The sequence below is a fragment of the Molossus molossus genome, unplaced genomic scaffold, assembly GCF_014108415.1.
Source record: "Molossus molossus isolate mMolMol1 unplaced genomic scaffold, mMolMol1.p scaffold_m16_p_8, whole genome shotgun sequence".
NCBI lineage: Eukaryota > Metazoa > Chordata > Mammalia > Chiroptera > Molossidae > Molossus > Molossus molossus.
In genome coordinates this window covers 80,008,049-80,021,848 of record NW_023425402.1, presented here as the reverse complement: position 1 = coordinate 80,021,848, position 13,800 = coordinate 80,008,049, and the positions used below count along the sequence as shown (strand labels likewise).

Here is a 13,800-nt window from a genome sequence, read left to right as displayed (position 1 = left end):
CCACTCTACCTGAACAACAAAAATTATGTTTAATGTTCATGTTAATTTGGGTTTGTGCCTAAAACAGGGAAACGACATTACTAAATTCATTAAATCCTATTAAATTTTTCAAATTTTTAAAAAATATGTTTTTATTGATTTTTAGAGAGAGAGAGAAAGAGAAATAAACATTCATGTGAGAGAAACATCGACCAGCTGCCTCCTACATGTGCCCCAACAGGGGACTGAACTCCTAAGCCGGTCATGTGCCCAGACTGGGAATCGAACCCATAACCTTTTAGTGCATGGGACCACATTCGACCAACCAAGGCATATCCGCCAGGGCGATTTTTTTTCAAATTTTTTATTCTATTTATTTTTCAAATTAAACTATAACTTATTAAAATGAGACAATTCCTGATGAGAATTCTCATCCTGAGCACTAATCAGCCTGAAAGTGTACCCTTGCTTGGAGTTTAATTTTGCTTTATTAGCAATTCATGCTTAAGGAAGCTCACCAAGTATATTTGTTCTTGGCAGGTGTGTGCTAAAGTGTCTGTCTGGATGATGATGTCTGAAGAATAGTTACAAAAAAGAAATATGTGTGGGTTTAACAATTTTCTAAACTAGCTACAAGGCCTTTTTAAAGACATGTTTAGTTATACAAAAGGAGACCAGTTTTTCCGAAAAATAATGTTTCCTATTTGTATTATAAAAATGTCTTCAGTGATGCACTTCTGAAGAATTTCTATGCCACCACCTGCTATCCTGGGACTGTCACATAACCAGTAACATTTCTTCCCTGGCAATTTAAAACATAAATCTCTTTGAGGTATACATTTCCTTGCGCCCATCCACATGACCTCATGTCACATTTCTCAAGTTGCTGAGTCACAGATACTCCCTCCATAAGGCCAAAGCAATCTTTGGTTCCCCCGAAAAATAAGCACTTTAAAAATTACAATCATGCCTCTCTATAGCACTCAGAGAGGTTTGGGTCTCCTCCAAGGAATTCCTTTCTTCTCAGCAGAAGAGTGCTTCCAATTATTGGCACTTGAGAATGTCTAATTCTTCTTCATTTAAAATTCAACTGGGTAGAAAGTTATAAAAGTGGTTCAACCCACAGTTCTCTGATGACCTCAAATGTGTTATATTGAAATCAGCCTTTAGCAGAAAGCTACTCAAATAATACTCTTCTGGAAATTTTGAAATGTACAAGAGAAATCTCTTACTTAAGAACAAAATTAAGTATTTTAAGATGAAGTTAAAATAAAATTGAGATGCAACTGGAATCTGACTGTCAGATTTTTCGTGCGGGCCCACACTCACCTCTCCCGAGGAACGGCAAACCAGTACTCGGGCTGTTTCCTCCGTCTGCCGTACTGCTGGACCATGGCTGCCGCGTGAGTGGCAAAAGATTTTCTCATTGGCTTTCCCACTTTAATGCACAGAAACATGGGTGGAGTCTTGCTTTTCTCTTCTTTTGAAGGAAGCATATCTGAATCACACAGGCAATACATCTTCCTTAATACTGACAATATTGGTGACAGTAAAACCTTTCAACTTAGAATAGTGTTTAATCCCCCCTTAGTGACGAAAAGTCAAAGCGTATGGCAGAAACATCATACATCATCATCACATTGGTACTAATGAAAATGTTCAGACCTTCATGAGCATGAAAGGAGAAACGCTTTAGACGTTTCAGGTTGATCTATATCGCATGAGATACTATGTACTATGAAGAAGCATAAAAACCAACACAACACCAAACAGTGGAGAATTGTAGCAAGCCACAAGAATACATATTAATGAATGATGCCGAGGACCCAGTCACACCATAATGCAACAGTTTAGAACTGAAATATCTTTTAACATATTTTAGGTTTAGAAATTCAAAGTAAAAAAGGAAAGATTAAAAAAAAAAAGCAAACTACTTTTGAAATAGAAATCTATGTCATACTTAAAGTTCCAAATTAGATACCATATATTGCTATTTGTTCCAATTATTAATGTATCAGTAAAGATATGCTCTATTTAGAAAACACTGTTCTCAAATTATTGTACTACTTGTGCATGTGCGTATTGAAGAAAGGCCAACTATGCAACAGAATATAAAGACGTTCAAGAAAAGTGGCTTACCTTCAATGGGCACCTGAATTCTCTTTAACAGCCATAACTGGATTTCAGATTTATTATCCATTTGTGCACCTTCAGAGCTGTTGTCCAGAGCAGATTCCAAAGAGTTGTCTAGAGACTCTTTACTCATATTTTCTTCTGTAGAAGAGTCTAGTTGCAGTGGATGGGGGGCTCTTTTTTTCACCCAGTTTTTATCTGGCTCTTCATTGTCCTCGGTTGGTGGCTCACTGGCCTGGGCAAGAGAACTGCTGAGGGTGATGTCTATTCCCACTGGCTCAATGTTTTTGTCATCACTTAGTTCTGCCTCCTGCAAGTTATCAGATGACTGGGACCCTTCTTTGTTCTTAGTAAGGTAGTATTCAATGAGTTTAACTTTATCGAGATCTTCATGTATGTTCAGTGTGTTTTCCACCTGGCTTTCTGGAGAGCCCGGCTGCTTATTCACCTCTGGCATTTTATCTTGCTTCTCGCAGGTTTCCAAATCCAGGGCCCCCTTCAGTTCAGCATCGCTCTCTGTTCTTGAAAAGCTCAGGGCTGACTGCACCTGCACTTCCGGAGCAGAACTGATTATCTGTGACTTAGCCTTCCTTTGCTCCTCTGGGTCACGAGAAAGGCACTCCTTTGAGGTTACTCTCCTGTCCATTCCACCATCATTTTGAGAAGAAAGTTCTTCCAAGTCAACGAAGTCATCTTCTTCTCCTAAGAGGGAATTTTCTTTGGCTATAGATTTCAGTTCAGTATGCGTGTCAGGAGGTTCCTTGCTGACTTTAGTGACTGTGGTCGGCCCACTGGAGGCCTCCACAGAGGATTCCAGGTTCTTGAACTTCCCTGACACAGAGCTGTCTGAAGGCTTTGTAGATGTGTCTTCTGTGGATTTCTCCGAAGGTCTTGTTGATCTGGAATCCGAAGTGATGGTTCTCTCTCCATTCTGCTGCCGTTTTTCCTTGTTGAGAGATTTGAACTTACTAAATGGGTTGATATCCTTCTCTGAAGCCAGGTCTTCCCACTCTCCAGGCCTGTACAGAGGACAAAGATCCTGAGGTAGGTCACTGTCGAGGGAGAAATGGTGGGTGCACATGGAATGTTAAACACAAAACCAAAAACAAAATGAAGGAAATGCAAAAACCAAAACAAAACCCAACTAAAAAACAAAACATAAATATACCACAAACTAATGTTTAAATGATTTCAGAATAAGAAAATGAAATTAAAAATTAACTTCAAAATGAAGCACAGAAGTGGCAAAATAAAGAACCATGAAAGGCATATCCTACTAGTAAGGAGACATGAACGGTATTTGAAGTCACTAATGAACATGGAGATGTAACCCACCAGACATTTAATGATGAAATAATGTCTCAGATTTTCATGAAGAAAAGGACAAAAGAGAGGAAATGTCCTAGTACTATGACTAAACTTCCTTAAATATTGAAAGCTTTTCCTTTTTATAAAATAGTACCTAAATCTATTACATTAATTCTGAATGGCTCACTGAGTAGCTACACATTTAACTGTTCTTATAAAGTCACTGACTCTGAACCTAAGGTGGGGTTTCATGGCTTAGGATACAATGTTTCCAATAACAGACATCCTTCAATCCCCAAGGGAACAAGAGGAAACGTCCACCAACTTAAAAACTTAGAGAAAAGTAAATCAAATAAGCTCTTACTTATAATACTTACTTTACATTTCTTAACTAAGTTTAAATTTCTTAATTTTTTCATTTTATAACAGTATCATTTTCCTTTACGGCAATAGACAATTGGTTTATTAGCTGAAACTTACTATCCTGGGCTGCGGTCAATTTACTTTTCCTTACTACCTAGATTTGAGTTATACAAAAATATTGATTAAACATGTTCTCCAAAATTTAAAATAAATGGTGTAAAAAAAAACCTTATGTTTTAAACTATGACTGGGAAGATCTTGAGTAACGTATGTTTTCACTTACCTTATTATCTACACTGGATTAGAACAGAGACATAAAAACTCCTTTTAAAATAACATTTTCAGATTTCAGAAATAATTATATTTTCTAAAAAGGCTAGATCATATTCAGGTAATACTTTATTATTCTGGCTTTGAAATAATTATGACAACAGAATGACAAAGGACCAGGAAGTTCTCAAGTTACGAGACTATCTTCAGTTATTGAATAAATCACTTGCATGCAACATCCATGCTTTTTCCAATAGAAAAGAACAGCTTACATAATTGTTAGGCTCTGACAAGTGCTTTAAAAAGCCTCTTTAATTCCTAATTCACTTCAATGCATTAAGCATTCACTGAGCTCCTAAGTGCCACATGCTAAGAAATGATTGTGACAGCGCGTCTCCATTCTGCAGGAACCTGTCTACACAGAAATGTGCTGCCCAACACCAGCATTCAGAGGTCAGAGATGCTTCAAGCCTAGAGTCAGATACATCAGTATCGTGTGGTATAATGTCTATATCAGGACAAAAAAATTTAATTTGGCATATTAAAGGCTATAAGAAATCCAGCAGCAAAGAAATCCAGCTCTTCGCACACTTGGTAGTAAGCAAAATTTTCTTCCATAAACATCCAAAGCCCTTTCTCATCACTTCCATATCTACCTAGCTTGACGCCCAGAAACTATACGTTTGACTGCACTCAAATCACCCTCCTGTATTACCTTTTTGTCCACCCCTCCCTTCTTGAGCTTCCACGTAACCCAAGCTGAGATTAATTTAGTCATCTGCTTTTCCTGCATTGCAGTTGCCAAGCACTGCTGGGGCAAAGCACATAGCTGTGGTTGATGTTTGCTGGACTCCGCCAGAAACTTAATGAGGGATCAATAATTCTCTCGGTTGTTCCCTTCCTATATTCTGTGGCAGCTAGAGTTACAAAATATCCTACACAAAAAACACAAAGCCTTAAAAGTAAGAATGGTGATTTTACACACACGCACTTAAAAACTATTTGCACACTGCAGCTAATGTATAGTTCTTATTTTACCACACAATTTTTAGTAATAATAAAGTTTTAAGCTATTTTAAACTTGTAAACAAGTGATGGAATTGAAGTCAATAATACTAAGTTTGTTTCACACTGGTTCCTCTCATACAGTCTATTTTGCTCATTGTTCATTAGACTGAAAAGTCTTTATATACCTGTATCCAAGGCAGAAGTCAGTGCACAACTCTGAAATAATTTCAACACATTAGCAGCCAATTCTTAACTTTTCTCTCTCTCCTCAGCTATGGCATTAGCCCTGTATCCTGATCATTAAACACAAACTCACAAAGAGAAAACTTTCTGTAACGATGTACCTTCCCTTTGTATTATTAAAAAGAATACCTAGCATTCTAACCTGAAGATGTGCAACAGTATTACTCCATTAGAAGTCCTCACTGGGCAAGAAATGCCCTTGTTTGTTTGCCCATCCACCTCCGCCCTCCACAATATCTTTACTTATTCTTATCTTCTTTCCTTTGTCACAGAGAACACAATGTTCATTCCTTCTTTCCCAAACTAATTCCTCTCTGCCTTTTCTCTGCCTCCATCTAAGACCCCAAGGTGGTTGGACACTCCCTCACATGGTCCTCATGGGATGCTGTGTGCCTTTCGATGTGTCAGTGCCATGGCATGACTATTCTTGAAGTCTCTCTATTGTACCCAGTAGACTGCAGGCTCCTCAAGGGCAGGAGCCTGGACCCATCCGTTTTCACTGCCGAGGCACATAAGAGGCACATAAGATGCATTAGAAGTCTCAATCCACACAGATAACAAGACTCCTACAGCACAATGAACAGTTTCAGATATGAACTAAAGGTTCATATAATGACAACCTATATTTATTAGGCATCAGGCTATTTTCTAAGAGTTTTGGTGTATTAGTGCACTTAGTTCTCACAACAGCCCTATATGAGCTGAAGAATGCTATTAGTTCCATTTTACAATGAGAAAACTGAAGCCTGACACTGAGTAGTAACTCATGCAGGTCACAAAGCCACAGGGGGCAGAGCCGGGGAATCCCGTTAAGTGTGGCTCTGGACCTAATCACCATGCAGGACTGCCTCCTAAACCTCTCACCTGGACACTTCCAGCAGACTTTAGAATTGACTTCAGTGCCTGTGTTTGGTGGTGGCATAAACCCCTAACAACTTTGTGCCTGGGTTAATTCTCTAGTTATCTTCTCTTCTTTTCATGAGTCGCAAGGACCAGTTTCCCTTTGCACAGTTAGGACCCACAGCTTGGCCTCTCTACCTTCCTGTCACTAAGGGTTTCAAAAGATTTTTACTGCCACTGTATATACAGAAACAGACACACTGACAAAATGACAGTAAGAATCAGATTATCCCTACAAGTGGATCGATTCCCCGAGCTTTCTTAACCATTTTTCTCTCTCTTCATGAGAAGCTTCCTTCTTTCTTAAAAAACAAACAAAAGCCCTCAGTTTGATAAGGCAAAAATAATCAGAACTAAAGTAATATTCATCTACATTTGAGAGACAAAACAAACCAGTATTACGCCCTCTTCACACCACTTCAGGAAGTCTGGCTATAGGGACAGTGGCTGCTGTCCAGCCCTAGACAGGACTGGGAGAAGACATGTTGGGAAGACTGCCTATTCCAGAATTTGATTAAAGAACGTAACTCAGCTTAACAATTAAACTGGGAAGAAAACATTGAAATTCTTTCAGAGAAATGTCATTTCTTCTTTCATAAATTCATTAAGAACATGCATTGCTTTTCAGGAAAATAAGCCAAACAAATACTCTCCCCTACCACTGACTTTATTATTTCCATTTCCTCTCATTTTTCTACGTTTTAAATTTAATGCACAAATCTCCACCTTCAAATTCTCCTCCACAAACTCTCTTGCTCCTGCCAATGCTCTCACTTTTTAATTGCATTTACTTCTCCCAAGAGTTCCCCCCACTCCTTTTTTTTTTTTTTTTTTCTGAGAAATTAGAAATGTCTCTTACGATGGCAAGGCATCCTTGATCTTCATGTGGGAAATGTCATTGTACAGGGCAATGGAAACCACCTCTTCCATGGGGCAAATGAGGCCGTACTCCTCACACCCATTTTCAATGACCAGAGGGTCGGACTTATGAGGGTCAAACATGATGTTGTTAGGAGTGACAATCATGACACCTCCGACCACACCCTGCAGGACAAATGGACAAGACATAATCACCATAGGCAGAAAGGCAACTACCACAGGAGCTTTAATGACCTCATGCTGTCATCCCATTGACTGGTGAACCACAGAATCCTACATGACAATCATCCCCTACAGGAGGGCTGGAAAAACAGGGTGAAGAAATGCACTGTTGGGTACTGTGTGGCGAGGCAGAGAAACAGACTGGACCCGCTGTGGCAATCAGCCGAGCCTGGTTCTGGCACAGCTGCTCAATAGTATAAATGTGGGGGGATCTTTGGTTACACATATAAGTCTCAGATTCCCCAATTCCTGTCTGTAAAATGAGAGGGCTGTCCCGGATGCCTTCCTATTGAGAACCGGGAGCTTTGCAATTCCTCAGGACGTCTTTAGCATGTGTCTGTCCAACAAGTGTATGGGCCTGTGCAAAGGGGCAGCTGTCTCCAACTCAGTGCCAAATACTTTTTCTCTAAAATGTTAAGAAAGCCGACATCCAGGAAAATGTGACACACATAGAAATATAAGATTTTTACAGACGTGAACAGAGCTGAACATGGAAATTAAAAGCAAAAACCAACAGTTTGGTGGGAACTTAAAAGTCTGAATCTTGGTCAATTTATATATAGACCTTGATGGCCACAAGGATATTACCTTCCAGAGACAGCAGATGACTCCTTTTAGGTAAATAAATTATTTTGTACTCTTAAGGACTTCAGTGATAATATTTGCAAAACGTTTATTTTTTATTTTTTTTAATCTTTATTATTGAATGTATTACAGATGTTCCTCATTTTTCCCCTTTGACTCCCGCCCCCTCCCTCCTTTTCCCACACTATTGTCTGTGTCCATTGGTTATGCATATAAATTCTTTGGTTTATTTCTTCCCATCCCCCAACCCCTTTCCCTTTGAGGTTTGTGAGTCTACCAACGAATTTGTACTTCTTAATCCCTTCACTTTTTTCACCCATTCCCCCAACCCCTCTCCCATCTGGTAACCAACAAAATGTTCTCTGTATCTATGAGAATGTTTCTGTTCTGCCTGTTCATTTTGTTTGTAGATTCCATTGTCGATAGATATGTATTCAAAAAGACCCTTCAACATTTCATATAATAACGGTTTGGTGGTGATGAACTCCTTTAACTTTTTCTTGTCTGGGAAACTCTTTATATGGCCATCGATTCTAAATGACAGCTTTGCAGGATAGAGTAATCTTGGTTGCAGGTTCTTGCTTTTCATCACTCTGAATATCTCTTGCCACTCCCTTCTGGCCTGCAAAGTTTCTTTTGAGAAATCAGCTGACAGTCTTATGGGAACTCCCTTGTAGGTAATTATAAGCTTTTCTCTTGCTGCTTTTAAGATTCTCTCTTTGTCTTGAACCTTTTGCATTTTGATGATGATGTGTCTTGGTGTGGGGTTCTTGGGGTTCATCTTGTTTGGGACTCTCTGTGCTTCCTGGATTTGTATGTCTGTTTCCTTCACCAAGTTAGGGAAGTTTTCTGCCATTATGGTTTCAAATAGGTTTTCAATTTTTTGTTCTCTCTCTTCTCCTACTAGCACCCCCAAGATGCGAATGTTGGCACATTTGAAGTTGTCCCAGAGGCTCCTTACTCTATCCTCATTTTGTTGGATTCTTTTTTCTTTTTGCTGTTCTGATTGGGTGTTTTTTGCTTCCTTAGATTCCAAATTGATGGTTTGCTTCTTGGTTTTACCTACTCCACTATTGAATCTGTGTAAATTATTCTTTATTTCAGTGCCTCCTTCATTTCTGATTGGTCCCTTTTATGCTCTTGAGGCCCTCACTAAGTTCGCTGAGGTTCTCACTAAGTACATTGGGCATACTTACAAGCAGTATTTTGAACTCAACATCTGTTAGGTTGCTTATCTGTTAGGTTGCTTATCTCCATTGTGCTTAGTTCTTTTCCTGGGGTTTTGTTCTGTTCTTTCATTTGGGACCTGTTTCTTTGTCTCCTCATTTTGGCTGCCTCCCTGTGTTTGTTTCTGTGTATTACTTAATGAGAGGTATGGGGCTATCTGAGATCGGATGTTGATTGTTTGAAAGAATTTACAAAAACCTGAAGCAGGATTCAAGACAGGCCAATCCTATCTATGGTTAAGCAAGTGGCAACAGCTTCAGTGGGCCTGAAAGTTGGGTGGGGCAGGGCAGGGCCTCAGGGAGTCAGCAGGGTGGGGCTACCAGTGTGAGCCAGGTTGCTGGAGTCCCAGATATGGCCGCTGTCTGCCGCCCCAGGGAAGGGCTCACCAAAGGAACAAAGGCCTCTGACAGCACGTTTGTCCCCGAGGAAGCCCCCTCTCCAGCCCTCACTCCAGTGCCAAACAGCTCAGTTCTTCCCTGTGTGTCTCTGGCGCCCCTCGAGCTGCCTCCCCTCCAAGCTTAGAGGGAGAGAGTCTGATAAGTCCATGCGCGGGCCCTTTAAGGAGCTGCCTGGGGCTCCAGCCGCCTCAGCCTCCCTGAGCCTCAGTTCCCGCTGGTTTTTCCAGCCAGAAGTTATGGGGATTCTCTTCCTGGCGCTGGAACCCTGAGCGGGGCAACTGGTGTGAGATGGGGACCCCTCAGTCCTCAGGGAGGACCTTCCCAGCCGAGGTGTCCTCCTGATTTTACCCGCCACACGTGGGTGTGGGACCAGCCCGTCCGCCTCTGCCTCCGCCCCTGCCCCCCTACCAGTTTCGATGTGGCTGCTGCTTTAATTCTATAGTTGTAGAACTTCTATGCACCTCGATTTCAGGCAGTTTTGAATGATGGTTGTTCTGTAGTTTAGTTGTAACTTTGATGTGGTTGTGGGAGGACGCGATACCGCGGTTACCTACCCACCATCTTGACCAGAAGTCGCAAGTTTTACATCTCAGGCATTACTTGTTCTTGATTGAAAAAGTTTGAGTCCATATCAATGACACATTTTCCTATCGTTTGGGACCTACCATAACATCTCTACTATGAGAACAGGAATTTACTTTATATTAACATAACCCATTCTTCAAAAGCTCACTAAAAGTTGGATCTGCTCTTTGTAAAGAACAGCAACAACCGAAAAACTAAACACATGACAGCAGACACTTTAATACCAGCATTTCCAGCAGCAGAAGGGCTAATAATTTACCATTTTCCAGGTTAGTTGCTAAGCTCTTCACATGAATTTTTCCTTTTAATTACAATACCCTACTAGTTAAATTTCATTACTGTTCCTATTTTATAGATGAGAAAAATGGAAGCGTAGGACATTTAAATACCTTGCCCATGGTTTCAGAGCTAATGGATGGCAGAGCTGGAATTTAAATTCCGTGAGTCTGACTCCAGTTTTTGCTGTTAAACATATACTACACTATTCTCCCTAACAATTTATAGGCCAAGAACTGAAAAATAAGATGGTAAGTCCAGAGTCACAAAGAAGCATATTTCTATTCAGTGATCACATTTCCCTCAATAAGTAAAATGCCAGGCATTCAACTGGGGAAAATTAATGGACACCTGTGAAATTTTATGCTGAAACTTTGGGTAAAGTAGTTTAATGTAGCCTGACTTCAGTAATTTGAAACTTAATTTAGTTTTCTATAGATTCCAAGAAAAGGAAACAAATTACACTGTCATATACCTTTCCATCGGTGAAGTATCGACAATTCATTTTTAAAAATTTTACCACGCCTGGCTCGTCTTCTTCAGAAGTAGATGATAAGACTCTTTCAATGGGTTTTATGGCCTTTCTTGCTAAGTCAGCATCCTTTAGAAAGCAAAAATTTCCAAAATCAAATAGAAGCAATTTTCAAAACAGATTACTTACATAAATCAAGCCATATAAGTTCCCTGTAAATAACCTGTTTCTATTTAACTTAATCATAAATCAGGCAAATGTCTTTCGTCATTCAAAAATATCATACATATAACAAGTATCTAAATCAAACTAAAATTTTTTTAAAAGTGTGTATGTATGAAACCATAAAAAAGGCTCATCAACTGTGTTTAGAAAATAACCTAAATAAAAGAATTCACATTTGACTCAGGGTTCCATTTCTTTAGGAAAAGGAGTAGAGAAGTATAAATAAACTATAAGTCTTGCTAAGAGTTTAACTTCATCCATACGTAAATAAGGCACATGTTTTTGCATTTTTGACCTTAAATGTGAACGGGTTTCTTTTGGATAAAATGCATTCTCTCAACTAGCAATACATTGCATTCAACCCCGCTTCCCTGGGGAAAACTTAACATGAAATCTTTTCAAAGAGAATGTGTAGAATTCTGTAACAAAATATATTCTATATTTAGAAGTTCATATATAAGCATGAATTTCAGTGCATGAATGACATACATACAGGCAGTTTATCATATTCTGCATCTGATGATGAAGGAGACACTGTAGCACCAAGACTAGATGATGATAACCTTAAGGTACTCGAGGGAAAGTTGGCATCTGGCACAAAAAGAACCTGAGAATGGGGAAGAAAAGGGAGGTGAGTGCCAAGAGTCAGGCAAGCCCTAGGCAGTGTGCAGAGCAGTATCTGCACAGTATCATGTTAGGTGCACGACTAAGACCTAGCTGGCTTTCACCAAACTCATAAGCAACTTGAGGTCTTCTAGAGTAATCCATGAAACAATATGCAGCAATATGAACGTGTGCAGTGCAAAGGGTACCGAACACACCTACACTGCAGACACTGCAGAGGGGGAGTGAGGCGGGGGAGTATTCTGCACTAGCCATGTGAAGCAGGTGGATCCAATGAAGCATTGAGCAGAACGGTACATAGCATTTGGGTAGGGAGGAAGGAGCCTTCAGGGAAGGGTTATGAGAGTACAAGGAAACAGAGGAGAGAAAAGCAGGACATGCTTCTAAACATAACACCTGTGTCAGGAAGAAATGAAACAAATCCAGGATTCCTAAGTCCAAGCAGGCCCTGAGTGATAATGTGGTCAGGTCCTTATACGATAAACTATACAATATAATATCAATAATCTCAATACTTTCTCTTCCATCACTGTCTGGGTTATCTAGAAACAAAAATAAAAATTTCAAAAGATTGTACAAAATAGCCTCCTTCGGCAAAATGTTCTGGTTCCCAAAATGTTATCATGATCCTGTCATTCAACACTCTTTTAATGACACATGTTACCTTTTGGCATATATTAAATACAATCTTAAAATGATGACTTCTGATGTTATAAAACACAATTCAGACCTAATAATATAAAAGCTGTTCAATAATGGTATTCGCTCTCTCCCACTCCCCAGTCATATCTCTGATTTAATTTAGTTATTTAAATCTCTCTTCAATCCAGAAAACATATATAAGGCAACAACAAAAGACATATTAAAATAAAGGTGGGGAAATCAACGTCATGGAGGATAAAGATTAATCACTAATGAAAATCTGCAGTACTCCAAAATTACCAAACACTCGATGACAGATAAGCCATAAAACTGTGAGGCATCAGAAAGTCTAGAATAACATTTTAGTTCAATAAGCTCCCAGGTAACCTCCTCTGAAAATCACCTCTGACATGTGGTGGGTCACTCACCCAGCCAGACCAGTTCTCTCTCCTACCTCAAGGTGCCCATCAACTTAGTCTCTAGAAAAGTGAGTCTCAAATTTTCTGGAGCCAGAGCAGACAAAACCAGTTTTGATTCATCAGGTTTACTGAGATGAGAGGGAAGCCTACCTCTCCAAGGTCTCAGACAGACTACGTAAAAATCTTTGTAAGTAAAATATCATCTATAGTTTTTGAAAGCCCCTCAACCAATGTTACTCTTCTCGATTCCTTATCTTTGTTAGCAGAGTCAAGAGGACAGCCAGGTCCCGGGACAACGGACAGCACCTAACTGCTGAGATCATGAGTGCTGGACAGCACAGCACGGCTGGAGAACATCTGAGACAAGGCAGCCCAATCCCAGCTTCAGAGGTGAGAAAACTGAGGTCCAATCAAATAGCTATTCAAAGGTTAAAACAGAACAAACTTTGGAGCATCTATTCTTGGTATTTTTACCCTTCCAGTGGGTATATTTAAACAGTCCCTATACCTTAATCAAATACCAATAAACTATCCATTTATGGATGGAGTAAAATAATTAAAAAAAACAAAAACAAAAACAACCTGATGAACAAAACAGAACCAGAGACATAGAAAGGAGTACGGTTCAAACTGACAAACTTCAGAAGAGGGGGGTAGGGAGGAGAGATGCGATAAACCAAAGAACTTATATGCATGGATGTGGAACCAATGGACATAGACAATAATGCTGGGGGGTGAGGGGGTGGAATGGGGAGGAGGGTGTCTGGGAAGAAAAAGGAGAAACATCTGTAACAAAAATAAATTAGTAAAATAAATAAATAAATAAAATACAGTAAAAAAAAAAGAATAATGAATCAACTTGAATTTTTTACTATGTGACTACAAGTGTTTAGCTTTAAATCAGTCAATACATGCACCTAGGTTTTCTGCTATGGGTCAGTTACACAAGGAAAAGGGTTCCTGAACTCAATTCCAATGTGGAAGGCAGGTCTCCCCCCACACCAACATTTTTTAAACACCATCTAAGGGTTCAGTCCTACAG

General features: G+C 39.6%; 1 protein-coding gene across 14 annotated transcripts in view; it reads right to left on the bottom strand.

The window, feature by feature from the left end:
- Positions 1-13,800, bottom strand: part of NCOA7 (nuclear receptor coactivator 7) — a 143,676-nt gene that overhangs the window by 42,801 nt on the left and 87,075 nt on the right. For 9 of the 14 annotated variants that reach the window (XM_036249467.1, XM_036249464.1, XM_036249465.1 and 6 more), the window contains 5 exons: positions 11,567-11,680; positions 10,852-10,977; positions 7,064-7,248; positions 2,119-3,164; positions 1,309-1,477 (listed from right to left, as the gene is read on the bottom strand). In XM_036249467.1, coding sequence (XP_036105360.1) covers positions 1,309-1,477; positions 2,119-3,164; positions 7,064-7,248; positions 10,852-10,977; positions 11,567-11,680 — 1,640 coding nt within the window. Of the gene's footprint in view, positions 1-1,308; positions 1,478-2,118; positions 3,165-7,063; positions 7,249-10,851; positions 10,978-11,566; positions 11,681-12,093; positions 12,116-13,800 lie in introns of those variants that run through there. The other 5 variants (XM_036249469.1, XM_036249471.1, XM_036249476.1 and 2 more) reach the window with 4 other exon arrangements.